The sequence below is a fragment of the Podarcis raffonei genome, chromosome 13, assembly GCF_027172205.1.
Source record: "Podarcis raffonei isolate rPodRaf1 chromosome 13, rPodRaf1.pri, whole genome shotgun sequence".
Classification (NCBI taxonomy): domain Eukaryota; kingdom Metazoa; phylum Chordata; class Lepidosauria; order Squamata; family Lacertidae; genus Podarcis; species Podarcis raffonei.
In genome coordinates this window covers 49,622,604-49,647,098 of record NC_070614.1, presented here as the reverse complement: position 1 = coordinate 49,647,098, position 24,495 = coordinate 49,622,604, and the positions used below count along the sequence as shown (strand labels likewise).

The 24,495-nt window shown below is 48.9% G+C and overlaps 1 protein-coding gene across 2 annotated transcripts; it reads left to right on the top strand.

Annotated features, from left to right (window-relative positions):
- The first annotated feature begins 1,668 nt into the window (after window positions 1-1,668).
- Window positions 1,669-21,311, top strand: LOC128400624 (dehydrogenase/reductase SDR family member 4-like). Of its 2 annotated transcripts, XM_053362935.1 has the most exons (9): window positions 1,669-1,780; window positions 2,015-2,189; window positions 4,261-4,438; window positions 6,490-6,591; window positions 8,136-8,206; window positions 9,426-9,477; window positions 12,345-12,479; window positions 13,304-13,359; window positions 19,934-20,142. In XM_053362935.1, the coding sequence occupies exons 2-9, from the start codon at window positions 2,056-2,058 to the stop codon at window positions 20,046-20,048; spliced, it is 843 nt and encodes a 280-aa protein (XP_053218910.1). In that variant the 5' UTR covers window positions 1,669-1,780; window positions 2,015-2,055; the 3' UTR covers window positions 20,049-20,142. The 2 variants fall into 2 exon arrangements, with proteins under 2 accessions (XP_053218910.1, XP_053218911.1); XM_053362936.1 differs by lacking the exons at window positions 12,345-12,479; window positions 13,304-13,359 and having other exon boundaries at window positions 19,934-21,311.
- The last annotated feature ends 3,184 nt before the right edge of the window (window positions 21,312-24,495 follow it).

Below are 24,495 nucleotides of genomic sequence, written 5' to 3'. Positions count from 1 at the left end.
TTCTGCTCCTGAGCCTCTGACACCTACCATATGTGGCTTTTCAATAAGCATCTCAGGTTGGTGGGATTAGATACAGTAGACCTTTGGTTTTGGGTTCTTCTCCCATTTTTATGTAAGAAAAAGTAAGAATTAGACACAGAACTGCTCAGATAGCACCCGACACGCCTGTTTTTCTCCGTGTGCCAATAATGGGGTTGTTCCACTGGACTAGAAGAACCAGAGCAGCAACTCATCCAGAGATGCACAAGGCAGTTCTCCCTAAGGGGGAAAAATTGTGTTTTATCTCAGGTCTCAGCATCAAGACCCTCAAATAAGTATCTACTTAGATCTGTTTTTAATTATTATTACTTAACTGCCTAAGTGCCTTACTGACATTTTTTAAACTGCTCACTTTAGAAGCCAGATTTTTAGATTGCCAACACTCTGTTTCACAGCTGGTTTTGCTCAGCACAATTATTTATTTAGTTGGGGGGCTAAATAAACAAGATGGTTTTGTATGTTTCGTGGTATTTTATGCATTGTAACTTGCCGTTATTCTCATTGATTATAGTTTAGCGATTCTATATTGTAACTGATAAGTGTAAACTGTTTAATTATTACTTGCTGATATTTAATTTTACTGTTTACTATTATTTTCTAATGGGTTATCGAACATTGCTTTATTTGCTGCAAGTTGTTTATTTTAAAGTTGTTGTTGTTGTTGAGTCGTTTAGTCGTGTCCGACTCTTCGTGACCCCCTGGACCAGAGCACGCCAGGCCCTCCTGTCTTCCACTGCCTCCCGCAGTTTGGTCAGGCTCATGTTTGTAGCTTCGAGAACACTGTCCAACCATCTCGTCCTCCGTCGTCCCTTTCTCCTTGTGCCCTCAATCTTTCCCAACATCAGGGTCTTTTCCAGGGAATCTTCTCTTCTCATGGTCACGATGTGGCCAAAGTATTGGAGCCTCAGCTTCAGGATCTGTCCTTCCAGTGAGCACTCAGGGCTGATTTCCTTCAGAATGGAGAGGTTTGATCTTCTTGCAGTCCATGGGACTCTCAAGAGTCTCCTCCAGCACCATAATTCAAAAGCATCCATTCTTCGGCGATCAGCCTTCTTTGTGGTCCAGCTCTCACTTCCATACATCACTACTGGGAAAACCATAGCTTTAACTATATGGACCTTTGTTGGCAAGGTGATGTCTCTGCTTTTTAAGATGCTGTCTAGGTTTGTCATCGCCTTTCTCCCAAGAAGCAGGCGTCTTTTAATTTCGTGACTGCTGTCACCACCTGCAGTGATCACGGAGCCCAAGAAAGTAAAATCTCTCACTTTTAAAGTTATTTTGTATTGGATCAGATTGCTATTACGTGTATGATCTTTGCTGTCTATGTCGCTGTTTCTTCAGCTAGTAAAACCTCCTTGTTTACAATAACATAGAAAGGCAGTATACAATTAAAAAAAATTGCAGGATGCAAAAAAAAAATCCCCTTCCCTTCCCGAATTACAGGGAAGCCGATGTGAGCAGAGACTCTTTCAGAGACGCGCCAGGTACCCTCCTCCCGCTTCGGGGAGCCCCACCCGCTGAGTTATCGCGGTGCTAGGAAGGCCTCCTCTCGTTCCCCCCTCCCTCGCCGCTCCCCTCGGGCCCGGCCGCGGCTGTCGGCCGCCAGAGGGCGATCGCGCGCGCTCCCCATTTAAAGCGAAAGTGCTTTAATAGGAAAAGTCCTCCCACTTCTTAGCCGCCCTCGGGTGCTTAACGGGGCGCTCCCCTTCCTGTTTCTCTCCACGCGGGTAGAGGATCTCAGGTGAGGAGTTTGGGGGGCGGGGCGGCGATCCTTTGTTGCAAAGGAGCCGGCGCACAGCCGGAAAGCGAGCAAAGGGCAGATTTGAGCCCTGATTTGGGCAAGAGCCCAATGTTGCAATGCCATGCAATGCAATGCAAACGGGTCTGTTGCAATGCAGGCGGTGCTAAGTTAGGGGAGGAGGAGAAGAGGCGAGGAGGCTGGATTTGGACCCTCGCCACTTTGGACTTTTTGCAGGCGCCAGAGTCCACGGGAGGCGGGACCCACGCGAGGCCAGGATGTTGCGCGCCCTCGCCAGCTCTGCGCAGCCCAAGCAAGCGATCGGTCGCCTCCTGAGGATGAACAGCACCGGGGCCAAGGCGCGGGGGACCCTCGCCGACAAGGTGGCCTTGGTGACCGCCTCCACCGAGGGGTAAGGTCCGCTGGGGCTCGGCTCCTTTTCTGGAAGGAGTTGCTTTTTTTTTGCAGGGGGGATCTGGGTGCCGGCGAGGCAGAAGCACTCTGCGCGCTCTCAGAGGCACTCTTGCCTCGGCGCATCTTTCGCTGGCGGTGGAATTGACGGAAGGGAAAGTCTTCACGGCTGATCTCCGAGTCGCGTTAAGCCCCCGGGATCGGTTTTGAAGAGGAGACAAAAAGAGGATTCTTGCCGCTGTGCTGAAGGGATAAGTGTGTGTTTTTATTGTTGCTGAACGGGAACCCACCCGAGTTTTAACGGAGATTTTTAAAACCCTCCAAAGCATCAGATTGAAAGTCTTTAAGGTAGTGTTTCCTAAAAGCCGTATCCAGCTCTGCTTCTAAAGATCAGAACGCTTAGCATTTTTGTTTTAATCGTGTGTTTTCAATGAACAAACTTTTGCACCTTCCATTAAGAGCCCTTTCCTGAAAAGATGAGCAGTTATTTCCCCTGAAAATTGCCTGGATCGTGTCTCTCTTAAGATCATGACTGCAAACGCACCATGCATTTAAAGCGTGTGTGCATGCACACACCAAGAATCCCTGTGGGAACCGGCCCAGGCATTAGGCAGGTTGAGACCACAGCCTCACGTGGCAGAGAAGTAGTGCAGTCACTGGTGCTCATTTTGGGCACAATTGTATCAATTTTGGTCAAGACACACCACCCCCGATCCCTGAAACTGGTTTAAGGATGCTGGGAACTGTAGCTCTGTGAGTGGTAAACTACAATTCCCAGGATTTGGGGGGCAGGGGGGGGTTTCAGATCTATGGTGCGTACACAGCCCATGGGTTGAACGTTAATGACCAAGCTGAGATTTGACCCAAGAGCTTTCAGCAATTAACCAGTGATAAACCCTGTTGAATATAATGGAGCTTCCTTCTGGGTAAACATTCACAGGATTAGGCTGTTGGCCACTAAATTACAACCAGCTCTCAATGATTAACTACGTAATTAGAGGGAACATTTTTAAACCACTCCAGAAACTGTAGCTTTGTGTAGCGAGTTGGGGTCACCTAACAGCGCTTGGCACCCTTAACAAACTACAGCTCCCAAGATTCTTTGTGAGTTTAACGTAGTATCACAGCACTTTCAGTGTATGGTGTGAACAGGCCCTAAAATAGAATCATAGAGTTGGAAGGGACCCCGACAGTCATCTAATCCAACCCCCTGCATTTCAGGAATCTTGCCCAATGTGGGGTTCAAACCCACGACCATGGAATTAAGAGTCTCATGCTCTACCAACTGAGCTATCTGTAAGATTCAACTGCCAATCTAGCTGGCTCCTATACATGGAACACCAAACTATCTAGGACTGGCATTGTTTCTCTTCCCTTCCTATGAATTGCAGACACCCCCCCCCCATGTTGAACTACAGTGGTGCTTCGGGTTACAGACGCTTTAGGTTACAGCCTCTGCTAACCCAGAAATAGTACCTCAGGTTAAGAACTTTGCTTCAGGATAAGAATAGAAATTGCGCGCCAGTGGCGCGGTGGCAGCAGGAGGCCCCATTAGCTAAAGTGGTGCTTCAGGTTAAAAACAGACCTCTGGAACAAATTAAGTTCTTAACCCGAGGTACCACTGTATCAATTGTAATCTCCTCAGGGCAGGGACCTAGGCTGTTTCTCCAAGTGTTGTGCACATCAATAGTACAGTGATACCTTGGTTTGCAACCCTTTTGGATCACAACCATTTTGGATCACAACCACGTGAAACCCTGAAGTGTGTGTCCCTTTTTTTGGATTACAACCATTTTTGGGGGGTTACAACCCATTTTAATTTTTTAAATTTTTTTTTGAGGCCCCTTTGGCGAAAGCGCGCCTTGGGTTACAACCTGTTTGGGTTTACAGCCGGATCTCTGGAGCGGATTATGATTGTAAACCAAAGCATTACTGTACTATATAAACAGCAGTAATAAATATATCCAGCTTTGTGCTGAAAACCAGTGTAGGCTTAGGTTCCCAGCTCCTTTTCTGGGGAGACAGTCCCCCCCCTCCTTTATTTCCTCAATAAACTTTTGCATTCTTGACAGAATTGGCTTAGCAATTGCCCGCCGCCTGGCCCAAGATGGCGCCCATGTGGTTGTGAGCAGCCGTAAACAAGCCAATGTCGACCGGGCCGTCGCTGAGTTGCAGACGGAGAACCTGAGTGTGTCGGGGTTGGTGTGCCATGTGGGGAAAGCCGAAGACAGACAACACCTTATCAACGCGGTGAGAGCCAAGGCTGACTTGAGGGAGAGAACTTATTTAAATCTCTGTATGATTTCCCCCCAAGGAATCCTGGGAACTGTAGTTTGGAGTGCTGAGCATTGTTCCCCTCATGGAGCTACCGTGGTTTAGCTATCATTTCTCTGGGAATTGTAGTTCTCTGAGGGAAATTGGGGTCTCTTAGCAATTCTCAGCACCTTTCAGTTCCCAGGATTCTCTGGGGGAAGCCACGACTGCTTAAAAGTAGTATGATTTCAATTAATGGCATGGATGCGGCCTATTTTCTTGTTTATGGTGGCCTGCCTCAGAATGAGAATGGTGGGTTTTGAACCCACCCTCCGGGGTCCCTTCATAGGATGACCAGTAATGGCGGACGCCCTTCCTTGAAAGAGAGCTAGCCCACCACCCATCTTCTCCTGCAACGTGCCGCCCCAAGACTCTTGGGTGCCCTCCAGATGGGTGACGGCAAAGATAATGGCTGCAAGCCTAGAAAACTCCCAGAATCCTCCAGGCAGCCATTTTGTAGGTCTCGCACAGAGGCAGCCTGACCATGTTGGCCCAGAGAAGCCGAGGCTTGGCCAGGGGAACATTCTGGAAGATTGCACCTTCATTAGTCGAAAGCTGTGTGGGTTTTCCCACCCACCCACCGACCTCGGGCACCAAAATCTCTGGGGCTGAGCCTGCCCTACACACTCCCTTTTCTGTTCCTCTTCTCCCCCGTTCCCCAACCAAAGAGGGTCAAGTTTATTTTAAGCTAATGTATTACGGTATTTTAATATTTTGTTGGAAGCCGTCCAGGGTGGCTGGGGAAGCCCAGCCAGATGGGCGGGGAATAAATAATAAATTATTTATTATTATTATTATTATTATTATTATTATTATTATTATATGCTATCCTCAAATTCACCTCTGCTCTGATTTCAAGAGAGCAAATGGCCTTTCTCTCTGCTGCGGGTGGAGCTCCTACTTCGATCCCATCCAACTCTCAAGAGGAGTTGGACAATACAAGTCTCTCTTTAAAGGGGAATTGCTGGCTCTCCTCTCCCAAGTATTGAGGAAACAGGAGACCTGTAGATTTCCAGGAATGGTGTACCCCTGATTTGGCTGGCACTGATAAAAGACTCTTTGGTTTCGGAATCAGGGCGAGGTGGCTGTGCCCTCTGACAGCATACGCACTGTACATTTAATAAAACTCATTTGAAGCATGGGACTTCTCCCAAAGAGTCCTGGGAACTGTAGTTTGTTGAGGGAGCTGGGAATTCTAGCGGTCTGGAGGTGGTAAACTACAGCTTCCAGGATTTATTTATTTTTTGCCACATGCTTTTGTGTGCATGCCTTTTCCAACAACTCCTATCCAAATATATCTGTCGCTAGACCTGTTTTTCGGCTTCTGCTTGTTCCCAGGCAAGGAGAAATTTCATTGTGTTACAAACAGGGCAGCTCTGTGTCAAATTTGCATCCCGTAGGATTGAAATGTTTGTCGAGAGGTGGGGTACTGCAAAGCAGGATGTTGCGTTTATTATTAACATTGGTTTATTTACATGTATTCAGCTTACAGCCCACCTTTCCTTCCGAAGGAAACATATTCATAATAAAACAATTTTTTCAAAAACAAAACTGAAAACACTTAAAAACATCCTAAAAACTGCCACCTCGAGGTCTCTTTCAGCCAACATCTGGTTGGCCACTGTGAAGACCGGGTGCATGGCAGGGGGTTGGGCTGGATGACCTTTGGGGGTCCCAACGCTATAAATCTATGGTTCTGTGACTAGAAGGCGCCCCCTCCCTTTGGCCTGAGCCCGGAGGCCAGGCTCTCCTGATGTTCTGTGAAGGGCTTGGTTTTTAAACAGAGATTCACTGTTTAGGGAAGCTTTTGATGTTTAATAGGTTATTGTATTTTAATATTCCATTGGAAGCTGCCCAGAGTGGCTGGAGAAACCCAGCCAGATGGGCGGGGTATAAATAATAAATATTATTATTATTATTATTATTATTATTATTATTATAATATTCGTAGCGTGTTTGCATTGCTCATTCTGTGCCTTGTGCTGCAGGCCCTGGAGCGCCATGGAGGAATTGACATATTGGTCTCCAATGCGGCAGTGAATCCCTTTTTTGGCTCCACTCTGGACGCCACAGAAGAAGTCTGGGACAAGGTAAGGGGTTCGGGGCAGGCGGAGGGAAAGGACTGAGGTGCTGAGGATGAGACTCTCAGGGCAGGAAAGGGGCACGAGCTCTGCCAGTAGGGTGAAGCGGCCCAGTTGGCGTAGAGCAGAGGCTTCTGGGAAATACAGTGTTGCTCGAATTAAGGCTGGGATGCAGGAAGCTGCCTCGTGTCGGGTCCCATCCATTCACACTCACTCTCAGCTTAAGCCGACTTTGCAGGGCTACTGTGAGGGTGAAATAGGGAGGAGAGCTATGTGCTTTGAGGACCGTGGAAGGCAAAGCTGTGTGTAATGATAATGATAATAATAAAGGTAAAGGGACGCCAGACCATTAGGTCCAGTCGTGGCCGACTCTGGGGTTGCGGTGCGCATCTCGCTTTATTGGCCAAGGGAGCCGGCGTACAGCTTCCGGGTCCTGTGGCCAGCATGACTAAGCCACTTCTGGCAAACCAGAGCAGCACACGGAAACACCGTTTATGAGGAGATTTCACCCCTCCCATATCCAAGAATCTGCTGATGAGTCTGGTGATTTTCCAGAGAGGAGGGGCGGTGTTCTGCTCTCTACTTATTCCACTCCAGCCTAACATCAGTCAGTCAGTCAGTGTGTCGGAGAGAGAGAGACTGAGTGTTAGAGATTGTGTGTATAGATAAGGTTGCTGCCAAGAGCAGCTGCAGGCACTCAGTGCAGTTCAGCATTCATTTTGCTTAGACCTCATATAGCTCTGTATATAGTTGTATATTATAGTTGTAGATAGCATAAAGAAGATATTCTACAGAGCTGCTCTCTGAGTCGTTTATGCTCTGCTATACTCTGCTGTGCGACGACTGTCTTCTTGTGGAAGTGAATCCGGTGCTCAGAACTCTAAGCTGTGAGTCCACAGCACTTTGACCTGTTCCTGTGCAGAAGGTGGTCTCTGGAAGTGCCACCCAGCTCGCCTAGCCCAGTCGGGGTTGAAGTGGATGAGTCCAGTTGGTGGCACTGGCTCAAGGGCGATGCTGACAGTTTACCTTCCCGCTGGAGCAGTACCTATTTATCTACTTGCACTTTGACGTGCTTTTGAACTGCTAGGTTGGCAGGAGCAGGGACCGAGCAACGGGAGCTCACCCCGTCGTGGGGATTCGAACCGCTGACCTTCTGATCGGCAAGTCCTAGGCTCTGTGGTTTAACCCACAGCGCCACCCGCGTCCAATAATAACAAATACATAAATAAATCCTGGTACACCACTTCCCTGCGGGGGACTGGATGGCCAGTTCACTCCTCCTGCTCAGGGAGAGAAGGCCTCTCTCAGCTCCTTGTTTCAGAGAGCAGGGTGGGTGGGTGTTTGAAGTATGGTTGTGAATTTTTCTTGATTTTATTGCCTTTAGCTTCCTGTAAACCTGCTTTGAGGGTTTTGTTGTTGTTGTTTTAGAGTCAAGCGATATATAAATTACACGAAAACAATGAAGGGGGAAAGTGATTAGGCAGTGGGTGGGAGAGGTTTGCAAGTGACGGGTTTTGAAAAGCCTTTTCCTCCTTTCTTTTATCTTCAATTAGATTTTCGACATCAACGTGAAGGCCGCAGCCCTGCTGATCAAACTGGTCGTACCTCACATGGAGAAAAGGGGGTGAGTCCCGGATTATTGTGCTTGCGTGCTGTGGAAGAGGCAACTTGGTGGTTGGGCAAGGATTGTTCTGTGGCAACGATAAAATTATTGTCTATATTCTGGTCGCCAATCAAGCAGATAACCACGAAGATCTCCTTGCAAGTCCACCTGTTCTGTGGTGAGCTTGTCACGCTCCGTGTCACACTTCATGTCTGCTTCAAGTTTCTGGTCCTCATTGTGAAACTTACCACTTCTGTAGCCCTTCCTGTGTCCACCCACCCTCTGTTCTGTTGACCTGTGGGATGTCACGGTCCGGTCTACAGGCGATCCAAGTCCCGGCTGAGGACGTCGGGACCGGGGACAAGATGGCGGGGTGGGAGCCGGAACGAGAGTCCTGAAGCCAGGGGTCCGAGGGTCAGGAAGCAGGGAGTCACGAAGTCAAGGGTCCGAGGGTCGAGAAGCAAGGAGTCAAGGAGCCAAGGTCCGAGGATCAGGAAGCAAGAAGCCAAATGCAGCGAGGCAGGAAACGAGTTGCTGTGGCAAAGAGCTGAAGGGAAATGCTAACCTTATATCCCTTCCCAGCTCTTGCCATCAGGTGCAGTGAGTTACCAAGCGGCCTCACCTGTGCGGTCGCGCCTTGCCTCTCCAGAACAAACTTAGGAAGGCCCCAGTCCTGCGAAACCCTACTGGTCACAGGGCCTGGCTCCTGCATGCACTCCTGACATGGGACTTGCGGAGAAGGTCGCCTTTCATAAAGGCGGGCCAGGAGCCATTCAGTGGCTTGGCCACTGACATTTGGGGGGAACTACGGGGCACATCTGTGGAATTTCGAGGGGGAGGGACTTGGTAGCCCTTTATCTGGTATAGAGTTGAGGCCTTGTTGCTAGACCTCATGGCCAACACCCTTGTTTGAGACGTTTTCAGTCCCTCTGTGGGTTCAGTAACCATCATCCATTTTCTCAGGTGACAATAGACCCCAACGCACTCAGTGAGTAACATGGCGGAGCGGAGATTTGAACCCAAGACTTACTGAGGCATGGCCAACACTTGAACCACAAGCAACTTTTCTGAGGTGAACTCCACCTGTCTCCCTGGTCCTGACACCTTCACCCTTCCTCAGGGCTCACTTCTGCAGCCGAATTTTCCTTTCAGATGTCCACCTCACCTTACGTGGTCCCCATCGTGACTCCTCTCAGCCTCCATCCTCATTTGCTCTTGTTAACCTGCTTTTTTCTTACAGAGGCGGCTCCATCGTTATCGTCTCCTCCATCGCGGCTTATTCCCCGTTTCCGGTGAGTCAACTGTTTTCCATTCCTCTGCCAATGTTGTCCTTGCCCTTCTGGGTCTAGAACTTCCCCATCCCTTCCTGTAGTAAGAAGATTAGAAGATCCCAGCTCCTGGATCAGACCAGCGGCCCATCTAGTCCGGCGTCCTATTCTCACAGTAACCAACCAGATGCCCCAATAGGAAATAGGTCACAATATAGATTTTAACCTCTGGGGGAAACTCTGGAAAAGTGACTTGAAGTTTACAGCATCTTGTTCTTTGAAGGATAACTACCTGAAAATTATTTACAGATGGTGTTTAACTCCGAGTAGGCTTGTTAAGATGCACAGTGGTACCTCGGGTTACATACGCTTCAGGTTACAGACTCCGCTAACCCAGAAATAGTGCTTCAGGTTAAGAACTTTGCTTCAGGATGAGAACAGAAATCGGGCTCTGGCGGCGTGGCAGCAGCAGGAGGCCCCATTAGCTAAAGTGGTGCTTCAGGTTAAGAACAATTTCAGGTTAAGTACGGACCTCTGGAACGAATTAAGTACTTAACCCAAGGTACTGTAGCACCCTGCTTGTGGTTAACGCTTAGCTGGAATGAAATATTCAACGCAGCAATAGAGAAATTAAAATAATAATTTATTTGTCAGACAAATAAATGAGAGACACAGTGGTATATGGTTACCAAAGCTCTGCCCTTCCAGCCCTGATGGCCAGCACTTATGTTCCCTCAGCCCAGCCCCCTTGCTCCTCCTTTGGCTGCCTCTGTCCAATCAGCCTGGTTGAAATGCCTATTGGCTGTTTGCTAGAACCAATCATAAAAGATACACCCATTTCCTATTACCTTTTATGGGAGACAAAGAGCTATATTTCCTTCTATCTATAAATGGCAAATAAGTAGTCATATATCTTACATTTGCCTCTACAAGGCACCTTAATTAACATTTCACCTTTTGCCCTATTGCCCTATTCACTGCAAAACAGATGGTGCATGGTTTTTTTTAATTTTTATCTTAAAGAGATCTTGGGTTTCCCTTCTCACACACCATCTATGAAATAAGAATCTAACATAAGAATCTAACATTTCTTACTTTCTAAATCCTTTGCATAATTACATTTAAGCCAATATATTTCATACATAACATATATAGATTTTTAGAAGCAAAGGCCTTTTCTAAGTAAAAAAGGAACTTAGTAAAAGCTAGGTTCTCTAAGTTCTCTAAATTCTCTGAAGCTTCAAAGCAGCTTCAGAGAGAAGCCTCTTTCCCTAGCCAGCTGCTGTTTCTATTAGCTCTTGCCCTTTTAACCTTATGAAAATGTGGCTCAAGTTTAATGGGAGGCACAATAATTCTTACTATTTACCAACTCTTAATTGTGTTGTTGTTGTTTTTTTGCAGCTTGATTGTATTCTGTAATTTGTATGGTCAGTGTGACCTTTTGCTCCCAGCCTGTAATTTCCTTTTACAACCCTGAAATACTGCTATAGATCAACAGCTGCCAGAGTATTCAGCCAGCTGCTTTATGCCTGGCATAAGAGATACAAACATTTGCAAATATATTTTTTAAGCTCATTTTAAAATACAGATCTTGATCAGATGCCTCATAATACAGATCTTGATCAGATGCCTCAGTACCACTGTATAAGACCGAATAAGATAAGTGCTGGAGATGCAAAGAGGTTGAGGGAATGTTTTTTCATATGTGGTGGACTTGTAAAAGGGTAAAAGAGTACCGGGAAATGATTCATAACGAATTGAAAAAAATGTTTAAAAGTACTTTCCCCCCAAAAAAACCAGACAGAGTCCTTTCTGCTGAAATTCCCGGGTGTCCAAAAAGGTTATGTATGCCACTACTGTGGCCCGTGTTTTGTTAGCCCAAAAATGTAAAACGAGTGAGGTCCCATCGAAAGAAGAATGGCAACTTAAGTTGACAAAATATCCACAGTTTGCATACTTAACATATAGTATAAGAGAACAAGAAGAACATACGTTTAGAGAAGATTGGAAAACATTTATTTAATATATGGGAAATGACTGTGTACAGCTGAAAACACCGGCAGCATTAAGGTAACTTCAACAGTGTAAGTTAGTTATGATGGTTGTAATAATGGAAAACTGAATGGTATAGTTTCTGTAAAATATGCAGGAATTTATGATATGTAAAATGAACCATGGAAAGAGAGGAAGGGAAGTCACTGGTATCTTAAGGATGCATAAATGAATACTTTAAATTGTAAGGCAGAAAATTTAATAAAAATTATATATTATAAAATGCAAGCAGGACATCAGTTCACCAACGCCATCCACTCTTGCCATTCCCTGCAACTGGTTCCAACTCAGGAATGGCTCTTCCAAGCTGGAGCTATTGCTAGTAAACATTGATGGCCTTACCCTCCCTGAATTTTGAAAGCCGTCCACATTGATGGCCTACATACCTTCCCTAAGGAAGAGGACAGAAGTTGCGGTGCAACAACATCTGGGTGCCCATGGTTGAAGAAAGCCGCCTTAGGGGGACGCTGGCACGCTGTCTTTCATCTGCACTTTTCAGCTACCGGGAACATTGAACTTACCTACCCTTTCTTCTTGAACTTACCAAAAAAACAAGAAAAAACAAAAATTGAGTCAAGAAGTTGTAAAATAGAATCTGACACTGCAAGTTCACTTTATTTTAGATAGCTTATAAGTTTTCATGGCACTTCGTAAGTAGTAATCTTATTCTCACAAACCTGATAAATGGTGAAAAATCATTTTTGAACAATTAATTGTATGAATAATTGTTGCCTATGTGCTGTACGGGTTACACAGTCATTATTTACGGCACAGGTTGTATTTCTTCAGCCTTAGGCGGACGGTCCTGTCAGCCCCCTGAAATCTCTTCCTCCTCTTAGGGCCTGGGCCCCTACAACGTCAGCAAGACAGCACTCCTGGGCCTCACACACACCCTGGCTTCCGAACTCGGCCCCAGAAACATCCGCATTAACGCACTGGCCCCTGGCCTGATCCGCACCAAGTTCAGCTCAGCTGTGAGTATCGGGGAAGCTGAGGACAGAGGTGCCTCCTGTGTTTATTTATTTATCCCCTGCCTTTCTTCCGCCATCACGGAACCCATGCTGCAGTGTGCATGCGTGCTTCCCCTGGCTAGGGCATGGGGGGCGGGGAGAGAGAGAGAGCTACCTCGTGTGTCAGTGACCAGCTTTTGGAACTCCCTGCCTGGAAAAATTATGATTATTACTACATTTATTACCAGCTGCTCATCAACTGTTCCCAGGCTGGGTTGCAACAGTTAAAAATGTAAAGCAGTCAGAACAGATCACAATCGCAGGAGTAAGGTGGGTTCTGAAAACAGATCGTTTCAAGTGTCAAAGACCGAGGTGAAGAGGTCTGTTCCACTTCATTCCACCTGACAAGATATTCCTGTTTCTTGGGGGTTTTAATGGGATTCTTTATCTGCCCCTTCTGTCTGTTTTAATTTTCTGGTTTTTTTATTTATTTTGTTCTATAATGTATTATTTTTTTTAAGTGTTTCACTTGCACCCTACCCTCTGACGGCATAGATTTCAATGGGAGCGAGGTGTAACTAACTGCAGCTCTGATCTTATACACACTTAAAACTGGGAGCAAGCCTCGTTGAATTCGGGCTGGACTTGGACACCCATGAAGACAGACACATATACGGTGCTGTCTGTCTGAATCCAACCCAAAGTCAACAGAAGTTGAAATCTGTAATTGGGCTGGGGTTTTGTTTTGGTTTTTTTTGGTTTTTTAAAAATGTCTTCACCTACAGGCACGAATTCAGGATATTGGTTTTATCATAGAGGCAAACTGACTGTGCATCTTCTCTTTCCAGCTCTGGCAAGACAAAACCATGGGGGACAAATTGATGGAAACCATGAGGATACGGAGGTAACGTTCACTACACAAACAAACACCCACCGGTCAGCAGGTCTGTGGGCCAGCTATGGACCACAAACGGAATCTGAGGGGACTGTACCACATCACTTGAATTGGCCACCGGGCCCTGAGAGCCAGTGTGGTGTAGTGGTTAAGAGCGGTGGACTCGTAATCTGGGGAACCGGGTTCGCGTCTCCGCTCCTCCACATGCAGCTGCTGGGTGACCTTGGGCCAGTCACACTTCTTTGAAGTCTCTCAGCCCCACTCACCTCACAGAGTGTTTGTTGTGGGGGAGGAAGGGAAAGGAGAATGTTAGCTGCTTTGAGACTCCTTAAAGGGAGTGAAAGGCGGGATATCAAATCCAAACTTTTCTTCTTTAAAATAAGCCCCTCGCCCACCCACTAATGTTGGGCACAAGCCCATCCCAGCCGTTGTCTCTGGAGCCTGCCTTCTAACCACAGGGGTGGTGAACCATTTTTGGCCCCACCCACTTGACATATGCAACATCATTTGTGGGCAGGTTAAAGGGGGGCGGCTGGGCCAGGTGGGTGGCTGCGGCCCCTTCTCAGATCTGGTTCTCCAGTAGGGCAGGATGCAGAGGGGCTGGGCTGCTGGGGAGATACCATTCCCCACTCTTTTTCTAGGAGTTCTGCAGGTGGCACTGTGGTCTAAACCACTGAGCCTCTTGGGCTTGCTGAACAGAAGATCGGCAGTTCGAATCCCCACAATGGGGTGAGCTCCCATTGCTCTGTCCCAGCTCCTGCCAACCTAGCAGTTCAGAAGCACACCAGTGCAAGCAGATAAATAGGTACCACTGTGGCGGAAAGGTAAACAGTGTTTCCATGCGGTCTGGCACTTGTCGCGGTCCTCCATTCGCCATTAGCAGTTTAGTCATGCTGGCCACACGACCCGGAAAGCTGTCTGTGGACAAATGCCAGCTGCCTCGGCCTGAAAGCGAGACCAGTGCTGCAACCCTATATTGCCTTTGACTGGACTTTACCGTCCAGGGGTCCTTTACCTTTAGCTTCTACCTTTTTCTCTAGTGGAATGCATCTGAGGAATGGGGCTTAGTTGTGTCAGAGGGGGTCTGATCTGTGTGCAAAAAGACTCAGTTCTGGTCTCTGGTGTCTCTCTAGGTTTATTTATTTATTGGGTTTATATGCCACCCTTCATCAAAAGATCTTGGGGAGGTTCAGATGATTTAAAAACAAAAAACAAAACCCAAGATAAAAGCACTAGTAAATAATCAAAAGCAACAAAACCCCACCTCCCACAAAGTCATTTAAAAGCCTGTAGAATATTAAACAGCCAAAGGCATGGTTGAAGAGGAATGGGGGTTTTTTTGCCTGGTGCCTAAAGGTGTATAATGAAGGCACCAGGCAAACCTCCCTGGGGGTTCACAAGCGGGGAGCCACCACAGAGAAGGCCCGTTCTTGTACAGTGGTACCTCAGGTTACATACGCTTCAGGTTACAGACTCCGCTAACCCAGAAATAGTGCTTCAGGTTAAGAACTTTGCTTCAGGATGAGAACAGAAACCGTGCAGCGGTGGTGCGACAGCAGCAGGAGGCCCCATTAGCTAAAGTGGTGCTTCAGGTTAAGAACAGTTTCAGGTTAAGTATGGACCTCGGGAGCGAATTAAGTACTTAACCCGAGGTACCACTGTATTGCTGCCCTCTGGACCTCTCACGGAGGAGCCACATGAAGAAGGGCCTCAGAAGATGAACACAAGAGTCTGGGTCAGTTTATATGGGGAGAGGCAATCCTTGAGGTATTGCGGTCCTGAGCCATTCGGCGTTTTTTTAGGGGCAGAGTTGGGGAACCGTTCTCAAACCGAGAGCCACATTCTTTTGTGGAGAGCCTTCCGGGGCCTATCGCGGATGGGGCCCCAGCTGGCGCACTCGGGTGCACATAGCACACCGCTGCATGCAGAATGTGCTGTACATCCAAAACCACTTCATCCTGAGTCAGACGTATAGGGGTCCACCTGGCTGTCCACTCTGGCTGGCAGCTGCTGTCCTGTATTTCAGTCCAGGCACATTCATTCCCAGCCCTGTCTGGAGGTTCTGTATGAAAGCGAGTGACAAAATGTTAATACATTCTGAGATCTTTATTATTATTTAACCAGCTTACGATAAGCCTAAAAACCTTGATTTGTGTTCAGAGCAGGGCGGGGGGGCGCTCTGCTGCCAAACTACAGCCCCTCCCCAGATGCACAGATTCACTCACTTCCTGCCGCCACCCCAAACCCACAGCACTAAAGGCTGGGGAAAAGGCTATAAATGCCTAGAAGTGGGTGGCGGGGATGATTTTCACAGAGAACACAGTTCGGCAGAGGAGGTTTAACCCTTCCTTCCTTTCCCCAGCTGCACTCTCTGCAAGTATTGTGGAAACCCGCCTGCTGCAAACACGGAGCCTTTAGGTTTTTGGGGGGAAAGTCTCCTACAAAAACCAGTTTTTTGCAAACCTGATTGCAACGTGGAAATGGGCGGCAGGCGGTTACTGGTGTGTGTGTGTGTCACAGTGCATGGTGTGCAGAGGTTTAACCCTTTCCTCCACAGCAATGAACTCCACCCTAGATAAAGGTAAAGGGACCCCTGACCATTAGGTCCAGTCGTGGCCGACTCTGGGGTTGCGGCGCTCATCTCGCTGTATTGGCCGAGGGAGCCGGCGTACAGCTTCTGGGTCATGTGGCCAGCATGACTAAGCCGCTTCTGGCAAACCAGAGCAGCGCACGGAAACGCCGTTTACCTTCCCGCTGGAGTGGTACCTATTTATCTACTTGCACTTTGACGTGCTTTTGAACTGTTAGGTTGGTAGGAGCAGGGACCGAGCAACAGGAGCTCACCCCGACGCGGGGATTCGAACTGCCGACCTTCTGATCGGCAAGTCCTAGGCTCTGTGGTTTAACCCGCAGCGCCACCTGCGGCACTCCACCCTACCCACCCACAAAAAGAACCCCAACACGCACACACTGCAATTATGCTTGAAGAGAGCCCCTGTTTTGGAGCACACGGTCCAGCCCTCTTGCCTACTCCTACCTCCCAAGCCTTAGAGAGCTGCTGCCGCCTAGAGTAGACAACGCTGAGCAAGATGGATGTGGAAAAAGGCCCCACAATGTCCCACCGGGTGGCTTAAGCAGCTCTAGCTAGGCCTGAGTCCTGGCGCAACCTGCAGGCCATTTATTTATTAAATATCTATACCACTTGTCATCTGAGTATCAAAGGGCAGCTTACAATATAAAAACACAAAAAGTACATGACGTAACAAGCAGCGGTTTTTTCAAACCCTGCAAGGTTTGAAAGGCCATAGATTGGCTATTTAAACAAAGATCTGGGAGAAAAGTCAGGGTATGTAAGGAAGGTGCCAGGCAGGCCTTCCTGGGGAGAGCATCCCACAAGCAGGGAGCCGCGGCAGAAAAAGCCCGTTCTCGCGTTGCTGCCCTCCAGACCTCTCACAGAGAAGGCATGCAAAGAAAGAGCCTCAGAGGATAATTTCAGGGTCATATGGGGAGAGGTGCCCCTTCCTCGTATGGGCTCTTGGTGCTGGCAACTGTGGTGTGAGAGGCAGGAGTCGCGGGCCAGGGAATGGGGTTGCAGGCCAAGAGCCAGGAGTTTGACCCTATAGGTGGTGCTGTCGCCCAGGCAAATTCATCTGGGAGCTGACAGCCACCCGGCGGACTCTAAAATGGGCAGACAGATTTGAGGCTGGTGGAAGAAGAGCAGGAGGAGATCTCTGTAGCTGGATCAGGGCAATGGCCCACCTCGCCCCTGATCTCACAGTGGCCAACCTGATTCCCCTAGGGGAAACTTGCAAGCAGGACGTGAGTGCTGCGCCAGTCTCCCCACTTGCAATTTTCAGCGATGCGCGTTATTGTAGAAGAGTTTGGATTTGATATCCTGCTTTATCACTACCCTAAGGAGTCCCAAGTGGGACACGGGTGGCGCTGTGGGTTAAACCACAGAGCCTAGGACTTTCCGATCAGAAGGTCGGCAGTTCGAATCCCCGCGATGGGGTGAGCTCCTATTGCTCAGTCCCTGCTCCTGCCAACCTAGCACTTTGAAAGCATGTCAAGTGCAAGTAGATAAATAGGTACCGCTCCGGCGGGAAGGTAAACGGCGTTTCCGTGCGCTGCTCTGGTTCGCCAGAAGCGGCTTAGTCATGCTGGCCACATGACCTGGAAGCTGTACGCCGGCTCCCTTGCCCAATAAAGCGAGATGAGCGCCGCAACCCCAGAGTCAGCCACGACTGGACCTAATGGTCAGGGGTCCTTTTACCCTTTTTAAGGAATCTCAAAGCGGCTAGCATTCTACTTTCCCTTCTTCCCTCACAACAAACTGAGGGGTGAGTGAGGCTGAGAGACTTCAAAGAAGTGTGACTAGCCAAGGTCACCCAGCAGCTGCATGTGGAGGAGCGGAGAATCGAACCCGGTTCACCAGATTATGAGTCTACCGCTCTTAACCACTACACCACACTGTCTCTTTTTGCCTCCAAACGTGTGGTGAAGCATAGCCGTTCTGGTTGGTAGCCATTGATCGCCTTATTCTCCCCATGAATTTGTTTCATTGTTGGCATCCATCTGTCTCGAAAGACAATGGAGTGTGCCTCCGTGGGCAGAGTCGAACCACTGGAGAATCGCAACACCCGCTGTGGCTCCAGAGACTTGTAACTGCTGCCTCCTGCATTGTTTTTGCTGCGTTAGCAGCAACCAAAATGGCCTCTCTGGGGCGCAGTCTTGGGTGGTGTGTCAGGGGGTCCTGGGCTGCCCAGACAACAAGACCCCCCCCCCTCAGCCTGGCTGATGTGGTCCAAAGGAAAGCAGAGCAGTAAGTTTGGCAGCAGCCTGGTTGCAGGAGTTGCCGGAAGGAGGTGTACAAGGCGCCATCCAACCCCCTTAGGAACTGCAATCCAGATTTGTGTAGGGTTTACTCCTTAGCCTTTTCTTCTCCTGAAGATATCCCACAGGGCCGCGGGTAATGAATTTTGTCTAATCCTCTTTATTAGCTATTCAAATGGGTGGCCGTCGCCACCTCTTGCGGGCAGGGGGCAAAATTTCAAAGTTTAACTGTTCATTGTGAGAAAAAGTAATTCCTTTTGCCTGGCTGTGAAGCTAGCAATATTCAGCTACGGTGGATGGTCACAAATTCTAGTATTATGAGTGAGGGAGAAAAACATTTCTCTATCCACTTTTTCCAAACCATAATTTTTATACACTTCTGTCATCTCTCCTCCCCACCACCCTGACACACCTTTAAACAAACTAAAAAGGCCCAAATGTGGCCTCAGTTTTCCCCCTTGACTTGAACCCATGCAGATCCAGGTGCGAAAGACATAACATTTTGAATTAAAGATCACGGCACCCTTAAAAACATCCTCAGCTTAGAGGTAACCAAGACTGAACAGTTCTTTCTTCCAACAAAGTTCTCTCTGCTGCTTAGTGTCTGACTAGTTCCTGGGAGACCAGGGTTCAAATAATTAAACTCACTGAGTGATCTTAGGCCAGTTATTCCCTCTCAGTCTAACCTACCTCACAGGGTTGTTAAAATGGGGAGGGGGAGAAGAACTTGGAGCTTCTTGGAGGTAGGATGCAAATGTAACAAATAAATTAATTGGGAACCCCATGGGCCGGGATTACAAACTTCATTCCACTCACAAATGAAAACGTCTCCTCAGGCCTTGAGGATTTAGAATAGCCTGACTGTGCGTGTGGAGTACTTAGCAATCTTACTATGCTTTCATTTTTAAAATTTTATTTCTGTGTTCTGCTTGGCCCACTGCGCATGTGCACATGCGTGCTTCCTGCCCCCCCAAATGCGCCCCAGCACATTTGCGCATTGGTTTAAACAGTGCACGAAAAGCAAGCATCGTTATTGCATCAGGGTTCTCAGGCGCTTTAGTTGCCTAATTAAAAAAAAAAAGAGGGGAGAGAGAAAAGAAGCAAACTGACAACTGCAGAAAATTGCACATGTGGCAATTGTGGAATTGCTTCTGGAAATTCTCCAGGTTACGCAGGAAGGCAGAGCAGAGCAGAGCAGTGGTGGTGATGCAGAAACTTACAGAATGATAATGAAATGGAACGAGGGACATCCAAGCGTCCCAAGACTTTAGAGTGATCTGTCAGCTCCGGTCGTTCCGGGTTGAACAACAAAGAAATCCAGGCCTGGATTAGGGGTTGGTTACCCACAGGCCTTGTTGGCACCATCTTCTTCCTCTTACCTAGATTCACCTTTCCCCCTCCTGCCTCCAATTCCTCGGCCTCATCTCCTTTCCCCACTGGGCTCTGCCACCTCCCTTTCCCCGGCCCTGCCCTTGGACAACGGCTATATTCTGCCTTCACTGTCAGGAGGCCACAGAAAACCACTCACTGGGGAATCAGAGTGCTGTTGTGCTCAGGTCCGGCTTGCAGGCGTCCTAAAAGGCATCAGGTTGGCCGCTGTGAGAACAGAATGCTGGACTAGATGGGCCCTTGGCCTGATCCTGCGGGCTCGTTTCATATCCCTCCAACTAAGCCCCATCTTTCTTTGCCTAACTTCCTCCAGGAATGGCCGCTAACCGGACTGTTTCTCTTTCCTCCCTCTCTTCCTCAGGATGGGAGAGCCGACGGACTGCTCTGGCATAGTCTCCTTCCTCTGTTCCTCGGACGCCGACTACATCACAGGGGAGACCGTGGTGGTGGCTGGGGGGGCCCCATCCCGTCTCTAATGGGATGGGGGGGTCCGGCCTGCCTTCCTACTCAGCCATGTGAACGACCAGATGGATGGTTTCGCATTGCCCACTATGCACCCCAGGAATAAAGATGTGGGGGTGTTGACTGAGGGGGGAGGGGTGCTGGGTTCCGGGAAGTGGGGGGCACAGTTGCTCCCCCAGAGGGGAGGTGACAGGGTGAGACACAGACGTCCCTCCCAGTAAATGGGAAGATGGCAAGGGGGAAATTGATCTCTGGGTCTCATTTGAGATTGTGTTTTTTAAAAATACCATATTTTTTGCTCTATAAGACTCACTTTTACCCTCCTAAAAAGTAAGGGGAAATATGTGTGCGTCTTATGGAACGAATGCAGGCTGCACAGCTATCCCAGAAGCCAGAACAGCAAGAGGGATTGCTGCTTTCACTGCACAGTGATCCCTCTTGTTGTTCTGGCTTCTGAGATTCAGAATATTTTTTTTCTTGTTTTCCTCCTCCAAAAACAAGGTGCGTCTTGTGGTCTGGTGCGTCTTATAGGGCGAAAAATACGGTATGATGGTGGTAATTATGATTGGTTTATTACCCACCCTTCACCCTGAGGTCCCAGGGTGGGTCACAATGATTTAAATGAATTAAAACAAATTAAAGGGAGTTATAGGGACACAGTCCATCCCTGGTCCAGGTTTGTTGGAAGAAGTTTTGGTATCATCTAGATCAGTGTTTCTCAAACTTGGGTCTCCGGGTGTTTTGGGGCTACAATTCCCACCATCCCTGACCACTGTTCCTGCTAACTAGGGATGATGGGAGTTGTAGTCCAAAAACAGCTGGAGACCCAAGTTTGGGAAACACTGATCCCTATGAAGTTCATCAGGTAGCACAGCTCCCATTGGGACGGGGAATGACCCAAAGCAGTCTTTGCCAACCTGGGCTCTCCAGATGTTTTTGGACTACAACTCCCATCAGCCTCTGCTGGCTGGGGCTGATGGGAGTTGTAGTCCGAAAGCATCTGGAGGGGCCCAGGTTGGCACAACCAGGCCTTACAGTCTACAAATGCTTCCCTGTGTTCTTCCTTCTGGAAGAACAAAAATCTCGAGAACTGGGAGAGGTGTCTGTGTGTGTGTATTATGGATTTTAGGCGTCACTTTTGCAGAAAAGTATCGGGGTGCAGGAAGTCTTTTGCCAGGGAAGGGTCAGTCAGGTCTGTGGCGATTTCCCGCCTGTTCGCTTCCCAGTGTGCCTTATTTTTATGTCGACTTTCACAATAAAGGTGTGTCTCTGACTGACTCCTTTTGTGGGCGCCTCTGTTTGTGCGGGGGAACCCCAGCCCCCCAAGGAAGGGGTTCTCAGCAAGGGTGGAGTCTGACTGAAGCACAGCCTCTCCCCCCCCAAACTATACGCTGCGAAGCCACCCCTCACTTCCATCCCTCCTGGGGTGGGGGGGCAGGCAGTGGAAACGACTTCTTGGTGCGTGGACTCCCCCTTTTAACAACACAGGACACCCCTCTGCACTCCCACCCCCACATCCCTCCAGCCCCGAAGGAGCCTTTTTTCGGGGTGGGGGGAGGGTGGAGACTTACGCCCACGTTTTCTTGGGGGGCTTCCCCCTCACCATCTGGATCCTTTTCCTACCCACCCCCCTCGCCATCTCTTCCTCTTGCCACCCCCGCCGACGATCATTTCCCATCTGATAGTTCATCTCCCTTCTTGGCTGGGGGGGGGGGAGAATTTCACATGTGCTCCTTTGAACATTGCCTTCTGTGGCTTCCCCCACCCCCTCCCTCGCCCCACCAGATATATAAATATATATACTACTACTATTCCTCCATTTTGGGGGGAGGGGGGTTATATGGTCCACAGCCTGCCCTTCCCTTCCCCCCCCCCCCCGCCAATGTCTGGGTGAGGGTTCACCCGCCGCCAGCTCCCTTGTCTTGCATTTGTTCATCCTCTGACATTTCCCTGGCACCTGAGGTCCTCTCTGCCTTCTGCCATCTCCATTATCCTGGTTCCTTCTTCCTTCCTTCTCATGTTCCGTTCCAGCTGACATTTTCAGCCTCTCCTTTCCTGGATTTACACTTGCTCTCCGCTCGCCTGCCTTCCTCTCCCTTCCTTCCCACCCCCCATCCTCTATATTTCATACTATTCCCACCTGATCTCTCCATTTGGAGTCTACCTCTCTTTTTTTGCCTCTGGCTGGGCTTTTCATTTCTCTCCCCCCCCCCAACTCCTTCCACCAGCCTTTATGCTGACACATTTCAGCACTGCTGCTCCTACCACCGCTTCTTTTTCTCTCTTTTATCCCTGCGGCTCATGTTTCCAGTGGCTCTTTTTCTACACAAACCGCCTTCTCTGCCTTCCTGCTACGCTGGGCTGCATTACCTCTCCGACACGGCCAGGCGGTATTCCCAGCTGAGATTCCTTCCCTGTCTATGCGCCCGCTCAAGGCTTGGGTGTGTCTGTTATCTTATCTCGCTTTTCTAGAAGCGTGTGCCTCTTTATTTTCCTCCGCTGGCTCCAGAATAAACTCATGGTAAGTCTGGGATGTGGCCCTGCAGTGTTTCCCCACTCTCTTGTGTATATATCTAGGTAATCTAGTCTGTGCATCTGCAAGCTGTTGTTCCCAATTTCTTTTTCTGCATGCCGTAGCCGTGAAATAAATTTGAGACCTGTTCTTTCCGTTCCTGAGCGCTCGATGCTGTATTCCCAAATGTGCCGTTTCTGCTAGAGATTTCTTTCCGTTTGGCAGGGCTGTTTTCTTTGACATTTCGTAGCCAAGGCTTGGTTTGTGCATGTTGTGTATAGATGGGAATCTGCTTTTTCCCCCTGCATCTTTTTGTGGGTCTCTTTTGTATGCTGTTTGTGTCCATCAGAAGAGTAGACAGTGTGTGTTCCTGTGTCTCCATATCTGCAGGCTACTAAATTATTATGCACATGTCTATGAGCAGCCAGCTAATAAGGAATGCTGGGCTGTGTGTACAACAACCCCCCCCTTCTACCCCCCTGTGCTAAAACAATGTTTTGCGTGTCCACATTCCTGTATATGTGAGGTGTGTGCATGCGCACATAACGCTGACTTAGCGTGCAGTAGTGGTCCCTTCTGCCTCTCCTGCTTATAGGTTTTGAGTGCCCTGCTTTTTTCCCTGAGATCTATTTGATCACCTGTGTGTACCTTCTGTGTCTGCGATTTTCCGCTTTTCTGCTAGAGTGATGTCAACTTGGCTTCTGCCGCGAATACGTTCTGCTCCTAACGGAACGGGCTTTCTGGTTCTTGTTTACAAAAATGACCCTACGGTATGTGGCCGGGGTGTGCATGCACACGGCGGTGCAAAGGAACGTACGTGTGTGTGTGTGTGTGATGCTTATGAGATTGATCCCAATACAGAGCACCAAAGTTAATTCAGTGTACAAACCTTTACGTGCTAAAAGGCATCTCTCTAAGGCTGCCTGCCTGCCTCTCCCTCCCTGACAACTTCAGTTATGTTTGCCTAAAACTATGTGTCTCTTGGTGCAGGTTGTTCCCTACCCGCTGTACCATGTGGTCTCCTTCGGCAGCCCCGCTGCCTCTCCTCCGCCCTGGCAAGAGGCTCCCCGGTTCCTGTGAGCGCCTAGATTTTCTCTGAACAGTTCCTGATGCGCCCAGCTGGGCACTAAGCAGGGAGGCCTGCAGCGTCGCCTGTTGCAGCCGATGCCTGTCGCCCGAGAACCCCAGCTTCTCCATTCACACGTGGCCTGATAACCACCGCCAAGAACCAGCTGAGCCCTCCAGAAGGCTCGCTGACCGACGCCAGTACCACTGCCTCTTCTCGTCCACCAGGTCCTGGGGAACACAATGGCAAAGCCGCCTGTCAGCTCCCAGACTGTCTACTCTCTGTTATAAGATTCCAAGGAGTTCCATCGACCGCGATAACTCCACAATTCCTAACCACCGTATATGCCTGTAAACCGAAGGCCTCGCGGCCCTCCCATGCCTGAAATGGCAAGAGGGCCCTTTTAAGCTCTCTTGTCCAAACCGTGACACCAGCTGTGGAAGGCCGGGAAACAGTCGATTTGAGTTCTTATCTCCTGTTGCAGAAGACCTCTAGGAAAACTGTCTCCGATGACAAGGGACCTCTAGGAACCCTGGCATGTTTGGTGCTAGCCAAAGAAATCCTTTTGGTTTCAGAGCCCTCCTTCTATGACTGCAGCCCAAGAGCAACTTGAAGACCCCATAGCTCTGTACAGTCAACACCAGCTCGGGTCTTTCGCTCCCAAAGCACGACGGACCACTAGCCGAAGAACACTGGGTTTTGGTAGGTGTGACTTTTTGTATGCCTACAGCCGGAGATCTCTCGGAGTGCTGGTGTGCTTGTAGTCAGAAAGCTGTGGAACGGCTGTAGTGTTCTTGCATCTCTACCGGCAGAAACAGTAAGACCTCCATGCTTCTGTAATTAAAGACGACCCCCGGGTTCGCCTGCAGGTAAACCAAAGGCT

Bases quoted from the DNA above. Each gene is read 5' to 3' on its own strand.
- LOC128400624 (XM_053362935.1), top strand. From the start codon at position 2,056: ATGTTGCGCGCCCTCGCCAGCTCTGCGCAGCCCAAGCAAGCGATCGGT. The intron at 6,592-8,135 runs GTAAGGGGTTCG...ATCTTCAATTAG, and splicing joins CAGAAGAAGTCTGGGACAAG to ATTTTCGACATCAACGTGAA. The intron at 8,207-9,425 runs GTGAGTCCCGGA...TTTTTCTTACAG, and splicing joins CCTCACATGGAGAAAAGGGG to AGGCGGCTCCATCGTTATCG.